Source organism: Pelodiscus sinensis, chromosome 2 (genome assembly GCF_052426305.1).
Source record: "Pelodiscus sinensis isolate ZL-2025 chromosome 2, ASM5242630v1, whole genome shotgun sequence".
Classification (NCBI taxonomy): domain Eukaryota; kingdom Metazoa; phylum Chordata; order Testudines; family Trionychidae; genus Pelodiscus; species Pelodiscus sinensis.
This window is the reverse complement of record NC_143053.1, coordinates 38,284,311-38,311,721: the sequence shown is the minus strand read 5'-3', so window position 1 is coordinate 38,311,721 and position 27,411 is coordinate 38,284,311. Positions and strand designations below refer to the sequence as shown.

At 42.0% G+C, this 27,411-nt stretch overlaps 1 protein-coding gene across 6 annotated transcripts in view; it reads left to right on the top strand.

The window, feature by feature from the left end:
• The window catches only part of VPS13B (vacuolar protein sorting 13 homolog B), a 1,005,617-nt gene that overhangs the window by 601,685 nt on the left and 376,521 nt on the right, over positions 1-27,411 (top strand). For 5 of the 6 annotated variants that reach the window (XM_075920304.2, XM_075920302.2, XM_075920303.2 and 2 more), the window contains 3 exons: positions 5,932-6,046; positions 18,083-18,224; positions 21,381-21,789. In XM_075920304.2, coding sequence (XP_075776419.2) covers positions 5,932-6,046; positions 18,083-18,224; positions 21,381-21,789 — 666 coding nt within the window. Of the gene's footprint in view, positions 1-5,931; positions 6,047-17,425; positions 17,493-18,082; positions 18,225-21,380; positions 21,790-27,411 lie in introns of all 6 variants that reach the window. The other variant, XM_075920305.2, reaches the window with a different exon arrangement.

The following is a 27,411-nucleotide window of genomic DNA, read 5'->3' as shown; positions in this document are numbered from 1 at the left end:
ACCGCTCTTTGACACCGGCCATTCTGTCCACTAGCTTTCATCCCTGGCACCATCAGTTTCATACAATGACCCAAACACAGCACCACATCACAATAGGTACTCCTCTCAACACTCTTTACCTACACAGAGGAGACCTCCCTGGCAGTTGGGCCTGGTGAAGCAGGCTCATAATGTTTTGCCTCCCCATTGGTACAAATAGCTTTGACCATACCTGCCACCTCCATATCCTGGTCAATGGCCACTATCGGACCCATGGTCCTCCTAAAGGAAGCACCATAAACACTGGCCAGAAGACCTATTAGGTCCCCCCACTCCAGACCCAAGACACATGGTCGATAATGGAGGACAAAGAACTTCCTGAGGAGGAAGAGCTTTAACACACTGAGAAGGAGCAAAGGTCTCCTCTCCACAACTCTTCCTTCTCACCAGATGAGGTGGTTATTCCAACTACCCCTACATCTATTGATGACCTGACACAGTTTCATGATCTCTTTAAAAGGGTCGTTATGGCCCAGTAAATTGATTATTAGGAAGTGCAGGAAAAGCAGAACAGTCTCCTGGGGATTCTGCAGCCCTCTACCATCACAAAGTTTGCTTTATCCATGGATGAAGCCATCCTAGGGCCAGCTGATACAATCTGGCAAATATAAGCATCAGTAACCCCCACAAATAAAATAGCTGACAGGAAGTACTTTGTACTGGCCAAAGACATGGGACTCTTTATTTTCCCATCCACAACCAAACTCTCTCATTATGACGCTGTTCACCACTGAGCCAAATATCCACAGTTATAAAGATCATAAATGCCTCAATTTCTTTAGATGAAAAGTCTATTCTTCCACCACTTTACAGCTTTGTGTAGCTGATTTTTCTGTGTCACTACACAAATTACTCTAAGCTTCAGGATATCCTTAAACATCTTCCAGAGCAAAAGAGCCTACAACTCCAGGCAATAATACAGGAGGGTAAGACAATCTCATGTGCAGCCCTCCAAGACACTTTAGATGTGTTAGGCACAGCAGCTTGTAGTGCAGCTACCACCATGATCATAAGACGGGCTTCCTGGCTACCAGCCTCTAGCATTCCCATGTGAAGTACCTCCCTTTCAACAAATTTCACCTATTTGCTACCAAGACAAAGTCTTGCACACCATGAAAGACTCCCATAACAGACTGAGAACTCTTGGAATGTACACCCCACCAAATTAACAAAGGAGGTATACTCATCCTAGACCCAGAGACACGTATAGGCAACAGCAGAGACCCTTTGACTCCAGGCAAAAAGAATGGCCTCAGTGACATAGACCACAGCAACAGGCTGATACATCTCAACCATCTACATTCAATTTTGAAACTTTGGTTGGGGGTCTGAGCAACCTCTCCCAAGCACCAGAAGGTGCATCACCTAACCTTCAGTTTGCATATCATCTATGGCCCTTTTTCCATCCCTAGGCCAGTATAATTTCAGATCAATGGGTCTTCAAGAGTGTCCGGTGGGGCTACTCCATCTCTTGTATATCTGTTCCTCCTGTCCCTCTTATGGGGCCCCTCCCACAACAATCTCTTACACTTCTACAACATCTATTACAGATGGGTTCGGTGGAGCTAGTTCCAGCTTCTTACTGAGGAAGAGGTTTTTATTCCAAATACTTCCTTACACAGAAAAATACAGGAGTATGGAGACCAATACTCAATCTCAGGAGACTAAACAAATTTATACATAATTGAAGGTTCAAAATGGTAATGCTTGCCATGATTATACCACCACTAGACAGGTTCTCCACCCGTGACCTCCTGGATGCATATTTTCAAATAGCAATACATCCAATACACAGATGTTTTCTGTGTTTAATAGTACAGAGCTGACTACTGGGTGCTCTCATTCAGTTTATCTACGACTCTGAGAGTCTTCTCCAAGACATTGGTGGTAATCTCATTACAGCTCCATTGCAGAGAGTAATTATATTCCCCTATTTGGACAACTGCCTAATCAAGGGTGCTACTTACAGAGAGACAAGGGTTCCTCATTGTCATAACCAGGAGAACTGACCAGAAGCCTGGTGGCTAAGGGGCTATTTATGTCTCCCTAGCCATGTAACTGCTCAGCCAATATTGCAGGCAGGGATTTCAAATTGGGAAAAAGGAATTTTTATCATTTCCCTCCTTTACCAGAGTCAGAGCAGTTTCTTCCAGGTAACAGGGAGATGGGAGGCCGTCTCTCTCCAACAAAAAGTTTTCTCACAATCTGTAAGTAGGTCAAAGTTTAGTTAGCCCATCAGGTTTTATTGTTTTCTGGTTTGGGAATCTGGAATTGAAGTCTGTGCTGTTAAAAATGTCTTTTCTTGCTTTAAAAGTGTTTTTTTCCCCCTCTCTTTTGTAATGAAGCTTTCTAACCCAGGGAATTTTCTCTGAGTATATCAATTAGGGGCTCTTACCATCCAGCCACCTCAACTATGCTTGCAACAGTAGTTTTGTTTTCTTTTTCTTAGTAACCAGTATTGGTTCATTTTTATGTCCTGGTAGGTTTGTCTGTCTGTCTGACTAGGAGTCAGCTACCACAGGCTGCAGTTTGTTTTCTCTTTTCTTTTTCAAGCTCTTTGGGGAAAAAGAACTTGGGGTTCCCCATGGGTTGGTTTCAAGTGTCCACCCGTGTTTGTGGGTTCAAAAGCACTTGATGGTGGCAGTGGACTTTCCCCAAAATCCGGGTATTAGGATTTTGGGGGGAAGTTTTTGTACCAAAATCTGTAGAGAGAAGGTTTTGAAGTGTTCTTGCAGGCCCCCACTACTGCTTTTGTCGTGCCAGAGTGGGGAACAGCCTTGACACTCATCAACTTCCACAAGTCAATTTTGGAATCAACTCAGACCCATAAGTTTATAGGGGCGAACTAGAGTCTACATAGGTCAAGACAATGTTGTCCCTACACAGATTTGGCACACTCATTGTTCTTATTGGCAAAGTTTGACTCAGCACTGAAGTTTGCCAGGCTATGTGTGTGCTCTCTTCAGGCCTGGCTCACCACATCATGTTTCCTCCCACAACGTATGGAACAAAATTATATCAGTACCAGAGCACGATCTTTCTTCTCTACATTGGTGGATACAACTTCAAAATATCCTCCAACACATTTCATGCTATCAGGCTGTACCAACTTCCATCAGAACCCTGGATGCCTCATTGCTTGGTTGGGGAGCCCATCTAGAAAGCGATATGATTCAAGGGAAATGGACTTCTTAAGAAGCCATGCTACACATTCACATATTAAAACTCAGAGTGGTGCACTTCCTCCCATGTATATGGAACAGAATGATTTAGGTCTTCACAGACAACACCACTATGCATTACATCAATGCCAGTATGCATTATATCAATCGACAAGGTAGAGCATGAGTAAACTCCCTCTTTGCAGAGGCAGTCAAATTATGGAATTGGTGCTTATGCTATTAGGTTACATGTATGGCGATGTACCTACTTGGTTCCTTCAATACCATGGCAGACACACTCAGCCATCTTTTTTTTCCAATCAGTGTGATTGGGAAATAGACACTATGATTCTTCACAAGATCTTTTGCTGTTGGGGACATCCTCATAAGAATCTTTTTATGACATGTTTAAATCACAAATGTCACCACTTCTGCTATAGAGCAAGCCTAGAAGCAACGACACCTTCCTTCTTCAATGAAAAGCACCTCTCCTATACACTTTTCCTCCCAATACCTCTCATTCTGCAAGTCATCCAAAGGTACATTAAGACTAAGCATATATCTTACTTATAGTACCATCATGGATCAGACAGACTTGGTTCCCCTACCTCAAGTGCTTAGCTTTCTGCAATCCCCAAAGCACTGCCACATTGCCCTGATTTCCTGTCTCAGCATCATGGTTGCACACTGCACCCGGATCCAACAATGCTTCACCTCAAAACTCCATGGCTCCATGATGCTGAAAACATCTGCTTAGACAGAGTGAACAGATATTAATAAATAGCCATTGTCCTACTGCCAGGTACACTTACCTGCACAAAGGGAAGTAATTCTCAGTCTGCTGTCAACTGAGACAACAGAAACCACCCACCCTCCTCAGTACCCCTCTCCATTGTACTTGACTATCCCTTGGACTTGAAGGAATCCGACTTGTCCCTGAGCTCATTAAAGATCCACCTGGCCACCATTATAGCATTCCATGACTCGCTTTTCTTTCACCCCATCACAGAACATTTCCTCACAGGCATTCAGAACACATACTCCATGGTAAGAGCTCTTACTCCCCCCGGGACCTTAACCAAGTTCTCAGGAGCCTCACAAGACACACATTTGAGCCATTACCCATGTGTTCTTTCATCCATGTGTCCATGAAAGTGGCATTCCTCATGGCAATCACGTTGGGCAGACGTATTAAGGAAATAGCAACCCTCATGGCTGCCCCCCCTACACTATATTCACCAAGGGCAAAGTCACTTTATGACCCCATCCCAAGTTTCTCACCTAGGTAGTGTCCACCTTCAACATCAATGAGTTCATTCTTTTATCCACCTATTTTCCCAAACCACGTGACAACGCTGTACAGGCATCTCTACACATGCTCAGTGTCTGCGTGCTATTGCATTCTATCAGGACAGGACTAAATTCTGGAGAAAAATCCCCTATACTTTTTGTCCATAGCACTCTACTATAGGATAGGGCATTCGCCTGGGGAGCTCAGGCTGGTGCTGTCAAGTCCTGCCTGCCCACCCTGGGAGCAACCAGACAGCCAACACAGACTGCTCCAGGTATAGAACTGGCTCACACATTTAGAAAACAGGATAAGGGACCCTCTGAATGTAGTGAGGTAGGGTGGGTTCTGGAGTGGGCTAGGGCATTTGTCTGGGGAGGGCAGTGTGGTGTATTCAAGTCTCACTTTTAAACATTAACATTGTTTTTATGTTTTAAATTAAGAGTCAGTGTCTTGGTCTAATTTTGCTCATTTTATTACATAATCTGAGGAGTCTATTTAGCAGTAAGTGAGGAGGAGTTGTTATATTTATTAATCACATTAGTCTCTCTTCTAATGGATCTTAGCTCATGACAGCTATCTTGCAGATGTTGGTTGTAAAGTGACAAGTATGTCTTTTGCACTATATAAATAATTCCACAAAAAAACAATGTTTAAAGAACATTGAAGTTGGTTGCAAAGTCAAGCACTCAACCATTAGGAAATCCCAGAATTGAAGCTACCTGTGCAGCCTTTAATTCACCCCCTTTGCACGTATCTTAGGATAATCTTTAATTGCATGATCACATACTATTTTTGCTGTTATATCAAGTGTACACCTAATATGGCAAATATTAACTTGATATAAGTAACATGTTAAGGGGACCAGTATTATCACAACTAGGAAAGACATGTTGTATCAAGAGAACTCTTAGGATTTGAGAGTTTACTTATTATTTAAGCAAAATGTGGAGGACTTGACAAAAATGTTTTCCATCTTCTTGTCAGTGGAACTGGCTATTCAGATGGCAAAACATCTGTGACAGCTAAACTCTGGTCTGCCTATAATTATCTAATCTATCCATGTTTCTGTACAACATTCATCACTGTAGTATTGGATGAACTGGTATTTTTCCATTCTCAGTTATTTTTACATTTTAGTCTTCTTTTATATGCTTTGCAGCAGAGTTGAGCCTAAAGAAAAACAGTTTCAGCATTTTTAAGAAACAATTGGATTCTGAAGCTGGATCTGAATTTTGTGACTGGTTCCTTTCTATGTCATGATTGAACAAAAATTCCCTATATAAAATGTCTTGAACTTTGAAGGATGAGAAATAGAGATCCAAACAAAAATTGTTGTATCACAGGCACATTTCTGGTTTATGGTCAGTGTTTTATTAATAGCACAAAATTAGAGATCGTAAATTCATAGATATTAATTTTAATTATCACTGATTATTACAGAGATTTGTGTTGTCAGTGAATTAGAAGATCTCAGCGCCTCAGTAGATATGCAAGATGTATACACCAAAGTTAAATGTAAAATAGAAAGCTTCAACATTGACCACTACAGAAACAGGTAATTACTGGAAGTTGTCATACATTAATTTCATTCTGAAATAGCAAAGCAGGATTTTTTTTTCCTGGAAAGAATTTTTATTTGGCTTTTAATTAAAAATTGTCGTGTAATATGTTAAAATAAATGATAACTGTAATGTTTAAACAATAAGTAGTAACAATCAGGATTTCTGAGAACTAGATTTGTACTGTAAATTTACACGCCCTTTTGTAAATGTCTAGTTCCTTTATGTGTCATATTTGAAAAGTTGTTTGTTTTTAAATCATAAGAAGGAAATTTCTAATGATGTTTTTGTTGTCGTGGAGTAACTGCAGTGAAGTAAGTTCATTACCATTGTAACAGATGCTAGTCTGATACAGAATAACATTGAAAAGCTCTGAGGGAGCCATGTATAGTCTTCATCAGCAGCATGGTGAGTTGTCATGAAGAAGAATCCATGGAGGTATGTGGTCAATGGCACAGAAGAGAAAATGGTATAATTCTTTAGTGTCTTTCCTTGGAAAAAATCAACACATAAACTTAAAAATATTTGAATGGATTATGATTAAGGTGATACCTTTCAAAGGTGCCTAAGGGATTTAATAGCACAAATCCTACTGATTTGCAGAGATGCACCTACTCCTAAATCCCTTAGGCATTTTTGAAAGTCTTCCATGAGAACAACAGAAAGGAAATTCAGTGTAAACCTCTCATGTCTTTTACTTATTTATCGACTCACTTCAGACCTAGTATAATGAATAGATACTTCTTCGAGGCTGTCCCTGTGGGGCTTTACCTTAGGTGTTTGGGCACCTCAGCATGCCCAGGACAGAAGATTTCTATAACAGTGTTTGTGTATAGCCTGTTCACATATGCGTAGCAATATTAACATACCAGGCAGCCAATGAGCATGCGCAAACCCCAATCCCCTCAGTTCCTTCTCTGCCACCTCCAGTGCCGGTTGGAACCCGCTGTGCACTCTGCATTGAGCTCCTCAATTAGCTATATAGCCTTTTTACTTTACCTTTTAGTCAGACTTAGCCTTTTAAAACCTTTCTCCTTCACTCTGCATGAAAAAAAATGTTTTTTTCTTCACGTCAAACCACGAATAAGCAGAGGTTCATTGCCTGCTGCTTTCCGCTTCCGGGGATCGCCCCACACGGGCTCTCCCCTCCGTGCTATTACTGATTTTACTGGTTTTTACTATTTTTACAGTTTTATTCATTTTACTCTTTTAATCTTTAACCGCCTGAGAATATTCTCCCCAGAGTCCTCCTCAGACCCTCACCCACCCTCCTCAGGCACACACAGCAGCGGCCAGTGCAGAAAACACCACCTATTTGCCGCATGTATATTTCCCGCCTGGATGGGCATTGGCTTATCTCCGCTGCCTGAGGGAGAAACACACAGCACTTCAGGCGAGGGGTTTATAGAGCCCTGACTGCCATAGTGAATACAGCGGGACAGCTATTTCACTTCAATAGCAATCTGACCAGACTTAATCTCTGACTTTTTCCTGCATCCCCGTTTATACTCTCCCAGCAGCGATATCAGACAAAGCGGGGGCACTTGCCTCAGCTGTGAGCTCTGCAACCTCTAAACAATCTAAGAAGATGAATGCAGATACTAACCCTTCACCCAAGAAAGGGCGATCCCACAATTCCAAGCCAGTTCTGTCCCCTCTGGGGGCTCCGGACAAGAGCTTGCCGGGGCTGCGATCACCCACTGTGCTCCGAAGGTCCCAGGACCTGTCTTCAATGGCGAAACAGGCTAGCAAGCCTAAACCCTTGCAGCACAAAAACTCAAAACAGCCACAGCATCGCCTGTGCAGACCTCACACTCTGCCACTGATAAAAATAGCAGATCTACTAAATCCCCACACTTGGCTCTGTCAGTGTGTGAGCCTACCCCGAGGCCTGGCAATGTGAAAGGCTCACAGCTGCAGTACCATCTGCCGCCTATGCCTCAAACCTATTCTTTGACATCTATGGACCAGCTTAAAGGTTACCTTAGTACTCACTACTCTGCTTTTTGGTACTGACACCTCTCTGACACTTTCCAGGGTCTCTCCAGCAAAAGCAACAGCTCCTGCACCGCCTTCATATAGTGAGGAAGAAGCTGTCTCTCTTTCAAATGCTGTCTCACTCAGGCACTCATCGCCTAGGACACCTCAGCCACAACCAATGATGCCCCAGTGCCTCCCGCTTGGCCCTACTAGAACCCCTGGGCACCTCCTAGAATGCACCAGCAGCAGCAACAATACCAGCATGCTGGTCAGGCTCACTCAAGACACACTTCAGTGACCGCCCTAGATGTGTCCAGGGATCAAACTGATTCTGATCATCCCTTTAGTGATGATGACTCAAGTGATTCCTCACACCCGCCAGTCCAGTTCTCCTCCTCTCCTCTGGAGGATACCCTCATGCCACCACCTTCCTTAGCAGGCGATGATTCCAGGGCTGCTTCTTCAAACTGTTTTCCAGTGGTTGCTCCACTGTAGGTGTCAGGTTTGTCCCAGCACCACAGATTGGAGATCCTTCCCAGCCATAGTCCACCTGACCATGCATGCGTGAAGCGCGGCTTATGCCTTTCCGCACCATTTGTGTGTGCGCGGTCCGGCACCCACCAGTTCCTCTTGACTGTCCTTGACTGCAGACGGAAATAGCACTCTCTCTCTGACACCCTATCAGAATCGAGAGAGAGTATACTTGTTAATTCAGTAGTTTAGTTGTTAGTTAGTGGTTATTTAGTCAGTAGATAGTTGTAGTTATTTTAAAAAAATCTTCTTCTTAGTGTAGTTCTGTAAATAGTTAATCAAAATGCCAGAATTACCCGGCTTAAAAAAATGCAGTACTTGCTGCGAGGCAGTACCCACCTCCGAGGGCTGTTCTCTCTGTATTAGATGCCTTGGGGAAGGCCACATCCCACAGAAATGTCCCCATTGCTCGAAGCTCACGGCCCAAGCAAGGAGAGACAGAGACATGCACTTAAAAATGCTCCTTTTTGACAGAGCATTATAGCCGCAAAGTACTTACCCCCAGCCACCTCAACCCTTGGGGCTTGTAGACAGACCCAAGAAGACGAAGAAGAGACCATCTCCTCCTTGGTCCCATCTTCCCTCCCGGGTGAGCATCAGGGACAAGCCAAGCATCTCAGGCACGTCCACTGCATGCGGTCCTGAGAAGCCAAAGCAAAGCCAAAGCAAGTCGGCTCTGAGCCCATTGGTATTGGGATCCGCTATCTCGGCCGTTCCGTTAGTTTCCCGTTCAGCACCAACAGCCTCGAGAACATCGCCTACCCTCAGACGCCCCCCAGAAACGAGCCGCTCGCCAGCACTGAGACGTTTCCTGGAGCTGAGTCGTTCTCTAATACAAAGGCACTCGCCAGCACTGACTCGTCTCCCGGCACCGAGGCTCTCGCTGGCACTGAGATGATTGCCGGCACCCAGAACCTTGCCGTTCCTCAGTCATTGAGGAGCGCTCATTGCCTCTCCCATCTTCAAGACCACCGACCCCGTCTGGGGTCCCACCTCATCTTGGGGATGTACAACAATCTCCTACACAGCGTATGGAAGGTCAATCACCTAAGGACCAGTCCTCTTCATCCCCAGACGAGGCAGTCTTCCAGGGTGACACCTCCCCTTCCGACGATTTGCACCAATTTCAGCAGCTTTTCAAAAGAGTCGCAGAAAGTCAGCGGGTGCAACTTGGAGAAGTACAACAAAAACATCACCATCTCTTATGCAACATTAAAGAGTTGCACCAGGACAGAATTGCACTATAACTGGATGACAGTATCCTCAAAATAGCAGACGACATCTGGCAGCTACCAGCATCCGTTCTGCCCACCAACAAAAAAGCGGACAAAAAGTACTTTGTCCCCTCAAAAGGGATGGGGTTTCTTTTTACTCATCTGCAACCTAACTCATTGGTTGTGGATGCAGTACAGCAGAAGGAAAAAGCGCCTCTTCACAAAACCACCGCTGCTGCTAAGGATAGCAAGCATCTGGACTTGTTCGGCTGAACAGTATATTCTTCGGCAACACTGACACTGCTGATGGCTAATTATTCCGCATTACTGGCTAACCATAATTTTGATAATTATGCCAATTCGTGCTGCTTCTAGAACACCTTCCCGAAGCCAAACGGGACATCCTAAGGGCAATAGTCCAGGAGGGATACACAGCCTCCAGGACGGCTCTACATATAGCCCTAGACACTGCCGACACTGCGGCGCGTACAACAGCTACCTCAGTTGTCATGTGCAGGGCATCCTGGTTACAGCAGTCATCTGCCCATAAAGACTTTCTGTCGAAGGTCAAGGACCTCCCCTTCGACAGGCAAAATCTATTTTCAGAAAAGACCGTTCAACTGTTCCATTCGGGGAAATACTCCAGGATGACCCTTAAGACACTGGGAATGTACACACTGCCTTGTCGCCGGAAAAGATACACTCCATACCAGAGACAGAGACCCTTCTCTCATCAGCCACCAGCATATAGACCTCATGAGCAACAACGAGGCAGACAATGCCAGCAGAGGAGGTGACCCCCACCGAAAGCGTCCACCCACCAGAACACCAGGCAGCAGGTTTGACGCTTCCGTTGAGGGACTGAGAACAATTCCCATCAGCAATCCCATCTGTGCTTCAAATACGGTCTTCCATCACTGTTTGAGACTTTTCCTTCAATGCTGGGCCCATATTCCAACCGACAAATGGGTCCTCCAGACCATCCAGCTAGGCTACACCATTCCGTTCACATTGCTGCTCCTCCATCCCCCCCCTCCATCCCATCCCTCTTCAGGGACCCATCTCATGAGTCCCTGCTCAAGCAAGAGGCTATTCGTCTACTCACCATTGGGGCGATAGAGACGGTCCTGATACTTTCTATTATTCCCGATACTTTCTAACAGAAAAGAAGTCGGGGGGTTGGAGGCCAATATTAGACCTCCAGGGTCTCAATCACTACCTCCGGAAACAGCGATTCCGCATGGTCACGCTAGCTACAATCATTCCAGCACTCCAAGGCAGAGACTGGTTCACGTCCCTCGATCTTCAGTACGCTTATTTTCATATGGCCATCCACCCAGTCCACAGATGATTCTTACATTTTCAAATCAGTGCAGACCATTTTCAACACAAGGTCCTGCCTTTAGCTGTCTCGTCGGCCCCCAGGGTTTTCTCCCAAGACCCTAGCTGTAGTGACGGCATACCTTCGCCGCCTCAGTATAATAATTTTTCCCTATCTCGATGACTGCCTAATCAGAGCCCCGTCATCAGTAGAGGCACTTCACGCCACAAATACCATGAGCACAGTTTTCGAAGCACTGGGTCTCATTCTCAACATCCCAAAGTCATCTATGAATACCCAGCAATCAATACAGTTTATCAGCGCCCAACTCGACTCCATCCACAGATGAGCCTTCCTACCAATAACCAGATTCCAAACAATTCAGGATTTGATTTAGGTGCTGCTGACCAGCCCAAAGGTCTCCATATTACAATGCCTTCAACTCATGGGTCATATGGCGTCCACGTCTTACATTGTCGAGCACGCAAGGTTACATTTTCGGTGCCTTCACCATTGGATGCCAATGACGTGCCCTCCGAACACTCATAATGTCCACAGGACAGTAGTAATACCTTTCCACGTCAGAATGTCGCTAGCCTGGTGGACCGTTCATGACAATCTGATGTCAGGCATACCTTTCCACCGCCCTCAGCCAGTAATGCAGCTTACGACTGACGCATCACTCCTCGGATGGGGACACCCACCTCAGACACAAACAGGTACAGGGCCTATGGTCCCCCAAGGAATCGTTGATGCACATCAACCTTCTAGAGCTTAGGGCAGTCTACAGTGCTTGCCAACGCTTCCTCCCGATTATCCAAGGCCAAGTCATACAAGTCCTCACCGACAATATGACGACGGTCAGGGAGGAGCCAGATCCCATTTGCTGTGCACTGAAGCTATACACTGATGGAACTGGTGCAGCCGCCACAAGATCTCTCTCACCATGGAGTATCTTCCCGGTCATCATAACTGCACAGCCCTGAACAGACATTTTTCGCTCAATCATGAATGGGAATTGCATCCCGAAGTACTCCCCACAATATTCCACCACTGGGGTTTCCGACAGTAGACCTCTTTGCTACACCGCAATTTGAAATGTCGTCAATACTGTTTGAGAGCAAGGATTGGATGCAGTTCCAAAGGGGACGCGTTCCTTTACACCTGGAGTCGCCATCTTTTGTATGCGTTCCCCCCTACGCCTCTAATACCCAGGGTTGTAGAGAAAATTCTCTGGGATGGAGCCACAGTAATTCTAATAGCCCCCTCCTTGCCATGACAAATGTGGTTTCCTTACCTACATCATCTGTCGGCTCGTCCTTATCCTCTACCCAGATGCCATGACCTGCTTACGCAGAACAACCTCTCTCTGTTCCATCCGCAGGTCGACCATGTGGTACTCACGGCATGGTACCTAGTTGGTTCCAGCAAACACAGTTAATATGCTCACAGTCTGTTAAACATATCCTGTTACACAGTAGGAAATCATCCACATATACTACCTACCTCCACAAATGGTCTCGCTTCTCTTCCTAGTGTTCTCAAATGAACTTAGATCCAGGTTCTGCTCCTATCCAATGAATTTTAGATTACCTTTTACACCTCAAGGACTCCGGCCTTTCCTGTGCTTCCATCAAAGTGCATGTTGCTGCAATATCTGCCTTTCGCCATTCCGTGGATGGATATTCGGTATTTTCACACTCCATGATGAAGAGATTCATGAAGGAAATGGGTAATCTATTTCCACATCACACACAACCGCCGGATCCTTGGGATCTGGAGATGGTCTTGAATGCGTTAATGGATAAACCTTTTGAACCTCTAGCAACGTGTGACCTTCAAACCCTTTCCGTGAAGGTTATCTTCTTGCTCACAAAAACTTCAGCAAGAAGAGTTGGCGAACTAGCCGCCTTATCAGCTTCACCTCCATATAGTGTTCACCCGCCAGGGGATCATACTATGCCCACAACCACTTTTTCTCCTCAAGGTGAACTCACAGTTTCATATAAATGAGCCAATAATCCTGCCCACCTTTTACCCCAAACCGCATCTCTCGCTGGAACAGACACACCTACACACTCTGGACGTAAGACGAGCACTAGCTTTATATATTGATAGAACTAGATCCTTCCGAAAATCTAACATGCTTCTAATATCAACTGAGGAACATTCCAGGGGTCATCCACTATCCGCACAACGCATCTCCTCGATTATCGTCAGCTGTATAAGAAGATGCTATACCCCAGGGGTGTCCAAACTTTTTTCAAAGAGGGCCAGATTTGAAGAAGTGAACATGCGTGAGGGCCGTCCCCGGACTCTCAGCCCCAAGGCGGAGGGCCCACGGGGTCGGAGGCGGGCGGAGAGCGCAGGGCACGCCGGCCTCACGGCGGCCCAGGGGGCAAGGCGAACCTGCAGCCGAGCGGGGAGCGGGGCTGCGGACGTGCCCTACAGGGCAGGCTCTAGGACCGCGGAGGCAATGGGCGGCGGCGGTGGCGCGGCCGGAAGCAGCGCGCTGGGCGCGCCAGTTCAAAAGAGTGCCGGATAGCCAGGAGAGGGGAAGGAAGCGGGGGCCGTATTAAACCGGAACACGGGCCGCAATTGGCCCGCGGGCCGGACTTTGGACGTGCCTGTGAAATAAGCCACTACCATTAACAACAAGAGCACATTCAACTCGAGCAGTAGCAACCTCCACCACTTTCCTCAGAGGAGTACCTCTGAAGGATATCTGCAGAGCCGCTATATGCTTGTCGAACTTAACATTCGCCAGACATTACACCATCTCCAATCTCCTCATACCAGACTCAGTGGTAGCATCAGCAATGTTGTCCACGGTTACGGCACATTAGCGCCAAACCCTCCTCCTTCACAAGCTACTGCTATAAATTCACCTGCAGTAGAGCACCCACGGGATACTGCTCGAAGAAGAAGTTACTCTGTGCAGTAACTATGGTTCTTCAAGATGCATGTCCCGTGGGTGCTCCACGACCCACCCTCCTCCCCTCTTTGGAGTATTTCTATGTTATGTCTTTCAGACCAAGAGGTTCGAAAGGAATTGGCGGGAGCCGGACCGTGCACACACAAACGGGGCGAAAAGGCATGAGCCGTGCTTCACGCATGCGCGATCCGGCGGACTACGGCTAGGAAAGATCTCTGATCTGCGGCATCAGCACAAGCCCAACACCTACATTGGAGTGCCCACGAGATACGCATCTCGACGAACCATCATTACTGCAAAGGGTGAGTAACTTCTTCTTTTCAGGACCTGTGTAGAAGGTTGGCTGATGTGTTAGAGATCTCATTAATGACATAGCATGACACCCAACATAAACTCATTAGCATCCTGAATGCTACACCATCAGTAAAATTAGTGCTACCTAGGGACCCTGCCCTCATGGATCCTTCTAAACTCCTGTAGCAAACACCAGCCACCATATCGCCAGTGGGCAAAAAGGCGGACAGAAAATATTATGCCTCCTCACAGGGTTCAGAGTTTCTCTTCACACGGCCTCCCGCCACTTCCCTCATAGTTGATGCTGCCAACCAGAGTGCCAAACATACTTTACCAAAATCCACTCCCCCTGAAAAGTAGAGGATAAAGAGTGGAAACAGCTTGATCTCATGGGGAGCAAAGGCTACTCATCTGCCTCCCTCCAGTTACGCATCTCGAATTATATGGCTATGTTGGCAAAATATACTGTGTTCCACTGTAGTGAGCCTATCAACATACCTGTCTTTTCCCCAAACATCACAACAATGAGATGCAGGCAATGCTTCATACCCTCGATCTCTCCAGGGCCAACATGTTCTACGTAGATAGAACTACACAAATTCGCAAAACTAACAGATTATTCATTTCAGCTACAGAACTATCTCTGGGTCTTGCCATCTCCTCTCAGAGACTTTCCAAATGGATAATGAAATGCATAAGACTGGCATACTCAATCTTTGGCAAAGATCTGCCTCCACAATTTCATGCACACTCAACCAGAGCCATAGCTACATCAACCGCATACACACAGGGCATTCCCCTATTAGATATTTGTAAATCAGCTACCTGGTCGTCCATCCTTACTTTCGTGATGCACTATGCGCTCGACACATACCGTTCTCATCCACTCCATCTTGACGGTGCCCAAATACCTAAGGTGGATCACCCTCAGGAACACCCATCTTGAAGAATATTAGTTACTGCAGAGGGTGACCTTGCCACCATGGATGTAGAAGCTCTATACACCAACATCCCACATGAAGATGGATTACAAGCAATTAGAAACACTATCCCAGAGGACACCACTGCCAACCTGATAGCAGACCTATGTAACTTTGTTCTCACCCACAATTATTTCCAGTTTGAGAACAACTTATAACTCCAGATCAGCGGCACAGCCATGGATACACGCATGGCCCCACAGTATGCTAATATCTTTATGGCTGACCTAGAACAATGTTTCCACAACTCCCGTCCCCTTTTATCCCTTCTCTACTTACGCTACATTAATGACATCTTTATGATCTGGATGCTTGGCCAAGAAACACTGGAGACATTCCACAGAGAGTTCAACAACCTACACCCCACCATCAACCTCAGCCTGGACCATTCTACACGAGAGATCCATTTCCTGCACACCACAGTACAAATCAACAATGGAAAATTAGACACCACCCTCTACAGAAAACCCACTGACTCATACAGTTACCTACATGCTTCCAGCTCCCATCCAGAACACACCATACGATCCATCATCTATAGCCAAGCCCTTCGATATACCCGCATCTCCTCTAATCCCACTGACAGAGACCAGAAACTTCAGGATCTCTAACAAGCATTTATAAACCTCAACTACCCACCCGGAGAAATAAAAAAGCAAATTGAAAGAGCCAGACGAATACCTAGAAACCATCTACTTCAAGACAGACCCAAGAAAACAAACAATAGAACACCACTTGTCATCACCTACAGCCCCCAACTTAAACCTGTCCAACACATTATCAATAAACTACAGCCTATACTGGAACAGGATACTAAACTCCAAGAGGCTCTGGGAGACAGACCCATAGTCTCCTATAGACAACCACCTAACCTCAAGATGATTCTTACCAACAGTCACAAGACATACCACACTAATACCAACCCTGGTACCTTCCCTTGCAACAAACCCCGTTGCCAGCTTTGTCCACATATTCACTCTGCTGATACCATTATTGGACCTAACCAAGTGAGTTATAAGATCAAGAACACACATTCCTGCGCATCCAGAAATATAATCTATGCTATCATGTGCCGAAAGTGTCCGTCTGCTATGTACATTGGACAAACGTCTCAGACATTTCGCCAAAGGATCACTGCCCACAAAACATATATTAGACAGCATCACAAAGAAAAAACAGTTTCTTGCCATTTCAACCAGAAAGGACATAGTCTCAACGACTTAATTACCTGCATCCTGCTTCAAAAGCCTTTAAAACTGCACTTGAAAGAGAATCCTCTGAACTGTTATTCATGCTAAAATTCGACACTTTACGCCGCGGTCTTAACAAAGACTGTAGTTATCTTACCCATTACAAAGATAGCGTCCCCAATTATCACCTCTAATATCATTAGCTCACAGACATTTACCTTCCCCTTCCCTCCTCCCCGCATTTTCCTTCTGTTCTGAAATTTGATTTGTCCTTTTCATATGTTTTCATTTTTTTAAATTGTATCCTTTGGTATATATGGTTGTGACTATTTTCTTCCACTATTTGATCTGAGGAAGTGGGTCTGGCCCACGAAAGCTCATCATCTAATAAACCATCTTGTTAGTCTTTAAAGTACTATATAGTCCTGTATTTTGTTTCAGCTACCCTAGACTAACACGGCTACATTTCTATCACTATTCTGCAGAGGGTGAGTAACCCTCTCCTCAGGTTGTCTATGAAAAGTAGAACCTTTTCTTTCTCTTCTCTGAAATAGAAATATATATTAGTTTGAACATATTGTAATAATTACAGCTTACATTTCTTTCTAGAAACTTCTGCTGCATATTATGATGCTCTTAGATATATTATCATACAACAAGCCATCATATTATTAATAAATTACTTTTTTCACAGGTTCTGTGAAAGGCTTTAGAGAGATTCTTTGTTCTGAATAGCCTGAAGCTTCATTAGTAGTGTTCTTTTCTTTACTAAAGTTATATCAGGTTATTAAGTTACTCCGCTTAGCATAATTGCATTGTCAAATCCAGTTTTAATTCATAAACTATTCAAAGTACACTCTATATATGACTAAAATCTGTGGACTCAAACCAAATGCAGAGAACAGATAAGGTGAACATTCTGTTTTCCAGGCCAGGGGAAGGCTGGCAGTCAGGACATTCTGAAGGAATATTTCTACAATGCAAAGAAAAACTTGTGGTGAGATTTCTGTAGTGGAATAAGATGCTTAACAAAATAACTCTGTCCTAAAACTTGAACAATATACTTTTTCTTTGTTCTCAGACATGTTTAGAAGAATGATTGCAAGAATTATAATACAAAACAAAAGCTTACCTCTTCATAACCAATTTTATGTTTATGAACAAGTACTCCAAATTTGAAATGTAATTGGATACTGTTTTCTTTTCTCAATTTGTTTGTTCTTGTAATCATCCTCTTCCATGCTACTAAAGCTTTTTTGCTGAATTTTTAATTCCGAGAAAATTACGTGATAAGCCGGCTTTGTGTACTGAATTCTATTAGATTTTAATTCCATGACTACTTGCTTAAGTTGCCCTTTCCCATAAATTACAGTTTTTCAAATTAGTATTTTCATGCCATTTTTTCTTTTGATTTTCTTGAATTTGGGAAATTCAGAAGGTGTGTCTGACGTGCTGTATCTCACAACTGCTCAGAGCTATGCCAATTTCAGCATAATTTAGAATTCTAATTTTTTTTGGCTTATGGCTTTTGTTTTGTTTTGTTTTTTTCTTTTTGTCTTTTTCCTCCTCTCTATTCATCACCTCAAGCCTTGGGGAAGACTGTTGGTCTCTGGGGCAATATGGAGGTGTATTCCTTTCCTGTACTGACAAGCTGAACAGACGTACCTTGTTGGTTCGACCCGTCAGCAAGCAGGACCCTTTCAGTAATTTCTCTGGCTTCTTTCCTCCTGTAAGAAATCCTTTTAAAACTTATGCTACAGAACTTCCATTAACAAGCACCAGTAGGAGAAAAAATTTCTCAAATGTCATTAGCTTTTTCCAATTTTTTGTCATTTACATTTTGTCTTTACTGAATATATTTATTATCTGTTCTACTCCCCTTTTGGTCTCTGGCTACAATTAACAAATTCCTTTGCCTAGGCCTAGGAAGCAGTGTCCTTTGTATTCTTTTGAAATCAATACCACTGCTACTGGGAAAGGTGGAAAATCTAGAACGGCTTATTTAAAGTAACTACAGCCCCGATTGCACACTGCACTTAAGCATGTGTGCAAGCTTAAGTATATTAGTAGCCCTATTGAAATTAGTCGGACTGCTTACATATTTTAAAGATAAGTATGCATGGAAACGTTTTCTGGATTGTTCAGATGTGTGAACAAAAGCCAGTATTGTACATTGTACCTTGTTTGTGGTGGCTGCAACAATATTTTTAGTACCTTTTATTTTTTTGTGTAATTAAGATATGTCTTAAACTAATTAATTCATGTATATTATTTACAATATATATAATAATTATAATAAACCATGCATACTGAAATTTATGCCTGTGCTGGGAGGTACATATAATATTTGTACTCTTCGTGCCACCACAAGTGTAATAATAGCCTGAGTGTTTTTAAGGAAGTTTTTCTTAGGGTACATCTACACTGCAACATTATTTAAAAAAAAAAAAAAGCTAGTATTATTTCGAAATAACTTAGTCCGCATCTACACAGCCAGCACTTATTTCAAAATAATGTCAAAATATTGTCAAGCTGGAGGACTTCTTACTCCAACTCCTGTAACCATGATTGTACAAGAAGTAAGGGAAGTCTGAGGAAGAATGCTCTATTTTGAAATAAGTGCTGTGTAAACGCTCTCAATTTCGAAATAAGCTATTTCGAAATAAGCTACACAATTGATGTGGCTCAATTTGCACAGCTTATTTGGAGTTAAGCCCTGCTGAGTAGATGGAACCTTAGTACATTCTGAAGCATATTAGTTTCACTTAGTACGGGGAGTAACTAGTGCAGTCTTTTCCCTGATGTAGACAAGCCTTATGTATTCATTTTCTCATATTCACAGAAATGAAAAAAATAAAAAATTAATAAAAATAAAATCATACAAATTTTCCACCAACTCCCATTGTATTAATGGAAGTAGAGACCTGACCAGGTTACAATGGGGGCCTTTTATCTTTAGCTTTGTGATAGATTATAGAGAATATTTTTGTGTTAGTGGAAGTTCTGTTCCAGTTTGTTTTCTGTCATGAATATATACATCATTCTTTTACTTATTCTAGTTGTTTCAAATTGTTCTAATAAACTAAATTACTAATTTGTTACAATTCATTTAATTATATGATCTTTCAACTTCTCAGCTTACATTTGTGTAAGAAGTTAGTGCTTGTCTTGAGTTAAAAAAAATAAAAACAAGTTGATTAGTGATTCTGACTAAATGAAATCTGAAAACGTTGAAAGAAGCATCTACTCTATTTACAAAATGCAGTTGCTATACTTATGCTAGAGTGATTAAACACTATTAACATAATGATACAATATCATGCCAAAATCAATTTGATTTTTATTTGCTTTCCTTTATTATTAAAATTATTTATCTTGATTTATAGGTTTATTTTAAAACTCTCAACTTTTGCAGTCGTTCACTCAAGGCCATCTTTGAGTCGCAAATTAATGTTTCATCTAGATACAGTAATTCCTCATTTAACACTATAGATATGTTTCCGAAAATGATCGTGTTAAGTGAAAACATGCTATGCCCATTGAAAATAGTGGAAAAGGTGGGGCTTGTGTTTCAAGCGGTGGTATCTGTTGGGATTGGGACATAAGGTTGGGGGAGAAAGGGGACTGGGTTACAGCAGGGAGGGGAGGTGTTTGGCTCTGAAGAAGGAAAGGGGAAGAGAGGGGAGAGGAATTGGGTTGGGAGTATGCCCCTGTGACGGGTCTGTCAGGGCCCGCACTGCGTCCGGTGAGGAGCAATTGCCGGGGAACGGCGCAGCGAGCGACGAACTCTCCGCCGCTTTGCAGGGAGGTGGGGGAAGCCCCACACAGCCTCCAGTGACGGGCCAGCTTGGGAAACCCAATTGCCGGCCTGCAAGCGGGGGCAGAGGAGAGGGGGCAAGGCGTCCGGCGAGGGGGAATCAGCGGGGAATGATGCGATGAGTGGCGAACCCTCTGCCACTTTGCAGGGAGGCAGGGGAAGCCCCTTGCAGCTGCTGGCAATGGGCCGGTTGGGGAAATCGTGTTATTCCGGGGACGGTCGTGTAATTCAAAAAACGTTCCCTAAAAAAGAAATCATGTTATTGCAAAAACGTGTTAAGCAGGCATGTGTTAAATGAGGAATTACTGTACTGAAGGTGATTTTTAAGAGGTGCAGAGGTCAGGACCAATGCACTCTGACAGCCAATGGGAGTTATACATTTAACTTCCAAATATGCCTTTCGAAATCTTTCTCTCTGTGTAAAGAAATCTTGCAGTAATACATTTTGAAAGGTTTTTTTAATGTATTGATATGAATTATTTAGGGTATAGTGTGTAGCCGTTAGTATTACAGGTGTTCTGCAGGAGAAACTTGAAGTACAAAGTTACCTTTACATCACTGGTATAGAGTGCAGGTTAGGTACAACTCACAGAGGGAATTAATGGAAATAAAATGAAGAGGGGGTAATGGAACGTAGATAGTTCTCATTATGCACAATTTTCGATAATATTTTGGTCAATTTTGACTTTCTGACATTCAAGAAATATTTTGCGTAGTAATATTTGAGGGATATTAAGCTACCAGCCTGTGTTCTGAGTGGTTTATGCCCAGCATAAATGAACAGAAAAAAACCCCCACAATGATTTAGTGTTGCTAAAATATTCAGCAGTTCCTGTTTACTTTAGGTTGTACTGTGATAATGTGTAGTCAGACTGTGAAATAGATGGCCCTTCTAAAGATTTAAATAAACTTTTTTCTTCTATTGTTTGGAGAAAGTAAGAAGTCCCCACATATCCCTCCAAATAACTTAAAAGATTATCTTAAAAAATGGCAGTTCCTTTCTGTTTAAGATATTTAACCTGTTCTCTTTACAGCAGTGTTCATTTTTGTTTCTTTTTCCTGAAACAGACAACTGCAAAACTTTTAGAAGGGTCACACCAACAACATGGATTTCTCTCTCTCACTTATACAAAGGCTGTGACAAAAAATGTCCGGCACAAGTTGATATCAAGAAATGAACGAAGAACTTTCTATAAGCTATCTGAAGGTCTTAATGATGGTTCTCCTCATTTTCTTCATGAGATCCTTCTTTCTGCTCAGGCATTTGATGTTGTCCTATGTTTTCCTTTGCTTAATGCAATTGCAAGTATATTTCAAGCAAGTCTGCCAAAGAATCAAAAAGAGAAAAGCAAATCACCTGGCCAACCCATGAGGACTCATACTCTAACATCTCGGAACTTGCCTCTGATTTATATCAACACAGGTGTAATGAGAGTCTTCTTTCCCAAAACTGAGGAAATGCAACATGATACAGGAGGTAGTGTATGAATATATGTATTATGTGACACGTTTATTTCCTTCCAGGTTCTTTAGTGAAGGTTAAACTCCAAAGATGAAACAGATCTCTTGAACAACTTTCTTTGCATTCTAGACAGGTGAATTCTAGGGAAATCTAGTCCTTATGACCAAAGGGTTCTATTTCAATTATTGCACAGCTCCTTGTGACAATGGTATATTTAGAAATGTCCCTGGGGTTCTCATTGTGTAAGACACAGAGATGGAGAATGTAATTAATATGGTACACACTAGATTTCTTACAACTTGTAGAAATACTTACTTTGGAGGTCATAGCATTTGGGCTATGAATATGATGGAGATGGTCAGGAGTTGCATGGAGAGAACTTAAGCCCTGAGTCTACAATTAGATCTACAAGAGTTGACTCTTGTGCCAGAACTGACCCACTTTGACCCATTGGTATAAGAATCCACCTAGATCAGGTGGATCCATTTGCAGGAACAGGATCTTACATCCTATGGCTGGGAATCATTGAAAATCCTTGGGGCTCATCAACATGGACATTCTGTTTGTGGCAAACTAGAGTGTGAATCTATCCTTGGACTTGCCAATTGTAGACTGACTATCTGTGTGCATCCTGCCACTGTGCATTAACACTAGGGAGATGGATGGGTATTTAGGAAGATGGAAAGTATAAAAACCCTATGCTCAGTTAAACCTCTATTCTAAGTCTCTGTGTTAAGTAGTTTGAGGCCCACCACAAACATTTTTAGCCTTGATTATGTATCTTGAGGCTCAATGCATAAATTTCCATACAGGAGGGAATTTCCATAAGCTATGGATATAAAATTTTTAACATATTTAAAATACACAGTTACCCGTGTTGTCTCTTACAAAAAATATGCTTGTAGTTCTTACATTTACATAGAAAGACATGAATGTTAGAAGTACACATGAGGGCAGCTAGAGACTATACAAGTACTCTACCTCCACCATCAGCCTTCTGAGAAAGGAATAAACTGTATTACTGATATAATGATATGATTAATGTAAGTCATATAGGTATGGTTTGTTACCATTATCTGCAATAATACACAATATAAACCCATGATGGTAGAATTTATATTTTCTCATAACCTAACAAGAGGTACAGACAGAGAGAGTTTATTTAGATGCACTATTAGATTATTTAGATTATTTTTTTGTCAACATCCTCTACCATTTTCCAACTGGGTATGGCAGAAATACAGCCAGATAAAATTAGAGTGAGTTTGTTGGCAAAGAATAGTGATCATTCTGCTAGGAAGGGTGTCTTGGCTATGGATTTTTTTTAAAGAATATGTTATTGCAATATCTGTAGCTTTGCACCTAATTAAAATTACATTTATAAAAGTGCACTAGCCGTCTGAAAGAAAGAAAGACTGACCCTGTGCTATTCAAATTTTCAAGTAATTACAAATAGTGAACTGCTGTGAGGAAGCTTGAATGGAGATGGTAAACACTTATTCATGTATAAAAAGTGGCTGAAAAGGTTAAAACTTTATTGAAATAAAATCATAGCTAACCCCCAACCTAGTAGTTTTGGAATTAAATGAAAATGTGAAGGTCAGTACCTGACCCTTTCTATCTTTCTTCTTTCACCTCAACACTTTCTAAACTCAGTTATATCTGAATGAGGACATTGAGGTCTCTTTGCCCATAAAGTCTAACAAAGGCCAAGGCTTGAACATGACCAGGTGTTTGGGTTCTTTTAATTAACAGTAGCCCTTTAAATAATAGGATTTTAACTTATTTTGAAAGCCTCTGTACTTTATAGTGCATCTGCAAGTGGTGTTCAGATATTACTTTCAGGTAATTTCAGTATAACAAACAAAAAAGTTGCTATTTCAGTATGACGACTTGTATGATAAATGGTACTATTTTGGGCACATTTTCTCTAAAGGCTGTATCTAGACTACATCCCTCTTTTGACAGAGGGATGTAAATAAACACTTTGAAATAGCAAATGAAGCGGGGATTTAAATAACACACGCTTCATGTGCATAATCGCATCAGGATTTTTTTGAAATACCCTGCCATTTTCTACAGAGCCATGTCTAGACCACAGTTTTACTTTCGAAATGGCGCTTTTTCGAAAGAGCGCCATGACGCAATTATGCAAATGAAGTGCGGGATATTTAAATCCCCGCTTCATTTGCAATTTCGAAGTGTCTAATTTACATCCCTCTGTCGAAAGAGGGGATGTAGTCTAGACACAGCCTAAATGTTTCATAAGTTAACTATTAAAATATATTTTATCTTTCCTTTGCCATCAGTTAGAACATCTATTAGTCACAGGCCAATGTAATCACTGATACCCATTTTCTTTTTAAAAATTCAATGCAACTTTTCTTTTCCTCAGCACAAAGTGTTCTAAGTGTGTCTATGATGATTATTTCAGTGGCATGACCAGATCAGAAGTGTTTTCTAGCAAGTCTCATCATACTGGACTTGGTGATACCCAAAGATGACATGCTGTAGCGTTGCAATCCTCATTTTGCTCATAATTTTTTCTCACTCCTACATCTAAGGACATGATTACATTGAAAGAAATGTTGTGAAAAACAGTCTCTTTGATAACAGGAAATTTAAAGGTGTTACAAAGGTTAATGTTGGTGTTCTATACTATATTATAAATACTTACTATTTAGGGACCTGATCCTGAAAACATGGCACAGCTTCACAGTTATGAGCAGTCCCACTGAGTTCAGTAGGATTATTTACATTTATGAAGATAGTGTACATGTATATGGCTCTGCATTTTGGAGCTCACATAAATTGTAGAAAAAGGTTTTATTTTATTATTTTGAGGGTTTTTTTTACATAACATGTAAAAGCAGAAAAGCATCCCCAAGTTCAAGCAGAGTGCTAAACAAAGAAATTAACTATTGGAGATGTGTAACGGTTGCATTGAATGTACATTTAAGAATTATTTTTTAAATAACTGTTTAGAGAATCCTAAAACATAAACATTGCAGGAGTGCACCTTACTTTATATTCTGTAACTTCTGTTCTACTTTTGAATTATGTTTATCATCATCTAATTTAACAAAAGAACATAATGGAATGTATTTAAGCATTAAATATAGTTTAATGCATCTAACAGCCCATGTAAAAATTGAAACACATTTTTTAAAAAGTTTATATGAAGGGTACCAAAGTGCCAGAGTAATTTTCCCATGTATTAGTCAAGTGAATTCTTTATCCATCAGCCACAGGTGTGCAGCACTAGGGGTAGATGGAAAAAATATGAATCGGAGAGACTTTGACATATAGAGCTATAATAAATTGGTCCCAGGGTGCATACATTATGTGCAATATATACTTTATTAGTTATAACTTTGGAAGAACACGAACAGGCAACCATGGTTTTATTCATTATAGTTTTCCCCTGAAAAGTTGAGGAGTATGTGTAGTAGAATATGAGTTAAGTGATGTACTCGCCATCACTAAATCATTATATAAATCATCATTACCCAGCAAGGCATCAAAATATTGATTATAACAGTACTCTCTTTATATGTTAAAGAGTTAATTTGTTAAACTATGTGACATTGCAGTATTCTTTGGTACACTTTTGTGATAGATAAGCTACAAGTGTTGGACATACCAATAGTATTGAATACTCACTTCTGTTTCTTTTACCAAAATCCAAACTCTTGTTAAAAAAAAGGGGTAAGGGACAGGAGACCTTTCTCACGTGCTACTTTTTTGCCTACTGTTGCTCACAGATAACATCATGTTCTAAAGCATAAGTGTGTGGTGAGCTGTGTAATATTGAGTCTAATGAATAGCCTTCTATTTATTGTACTGTAATAAATGATCAAAGTGACAAATACTGGAAACTTCTTTTGTTTACTATTCTAAAATCCTGGGTATAGAATAATAGAACAATTGAATTGGAAGGGACCTCAAGAGGTCATCAAGTCCAGTCTCCTGCCCTCACAGGCAGGCCCCAGTATCATAGACAACCCCTGATAGATGCCTATCCAACCTGCTCTTAAATATCTCCAGAGATGGAGGTTCCACAACCTCCCATGGCAACTTATTCTAGTGTTTAACCACCCTGACAGGAAGTTTTTTTTAAAGTCCAACCTAAACTTTCACTTGCTGCAGTTTAAGCCCATTGTTTCTTGTCCTATCCACAGAGGCCAAAAACAATTGTTCTCCCTCCTTCTTGTGACACTGTTTCAGATACCTGAAAACCACTATCATGTCCCCTCTTAGTCTTCTCCTTTCCAAACTAAACATGCCTAATTCTTTCAGTCGTCCTTCATAGGTCATGTTCTCTTGTCCTTTAATCATTCTTGATCTTCTCTGGACCTTCTCCCATTTCTCCATATCTTTCTTGAAATGTGGTGCCCAGAACTGAACATGATACTCCAATTAGGCCTAATCAGCAGAGTAGAGTGGAAAAATTACTTCTTGTGTCTTGCTCATAACACTCTTGTTAATGCATCCCAGAATCATGTTTGCTTTTTTTGCAACAGTGTCACACTGTTGGCTCTCATTTAGCTTGTGGTCTACTATGACCCCTAGATTCCTTTCTGCTGTACTCCTTCCTAGACTGTCACTTCCCATTCTGTATGTGTGAAACTGATTATTCCTTCCGAAGTGGAGTACTTTGCATTTGTCCTTAGGTAAACAGGATGAAGTTTAATCAGACCATTTCTCTAGTTTGTCTAGATCATTTTGAATTTTGACCTATCCTCCAAAGCAGTTTAGCATCATGCACAAAATTAATAAGCGTTCTCTCTATGTCATCATCTAAATCATTGATGAAGATATTGAACAGAACCCATCCCAAAACAAACCCCTGTGGAACGCCACTTGTTATGCCCATCCAGCATGATAGTGAACTCTTAATAACTACAGTCTGGGAATGGTTGTCCAGCCAATTATGCACCCACCTTATAGTAACCCCATCTAGGTTGCATTTCCCTAATTTATTGATAAAGTCAGATGAGACCGAGTCAAATGCCTTTCTAAAGTCTAGGTGTAACTAGGGCTTCTCCCCTATCCACCAGACTCATTATCCTATCAGAGAAAACTATCAGATTGATCTGATATGATTTGTTCTCTTCAAATCCATGCTGGCTGTTACCTATCATCTTAAAAAGGATTTGAGTCAGAAAGGGAGAAAATGCAATACTTAGCTTAGTGATCTGCAACCCGAAGCCTTTCAAATAATATTTAAAAGACGTTTAATATACATCCCTCCCCCCCACACACACACACATTTTAAAGAACATTATGTTAATTCAACACTGACAGGAGGTAATTTAAGTCTAATATTTAGGCTTTGTAAAAACCAATGCCAATTTTGGTTTTGGTAAAAAATAATTGGCTCAAAGTTTTTAGTGGCCATTAAAAATTTCCCCTTCAATGCCTGCGCAACCAAAACAAGTGAAGATCATTTTGGTCAGATTAAGGCCTGAAGGAGATGGGGTCTGGTTTTTGAGTTGACAGTTTCCTTGAAGCAAATCATTACACTATCACTCAGTGGTTACATTGCTGCATTGTGCATTATATAATTTTTTCTGTATTATCCAGTATTCTGCGATTCTTGAGATCAATTCATAAAAAATAAAAAATGCATGTTTT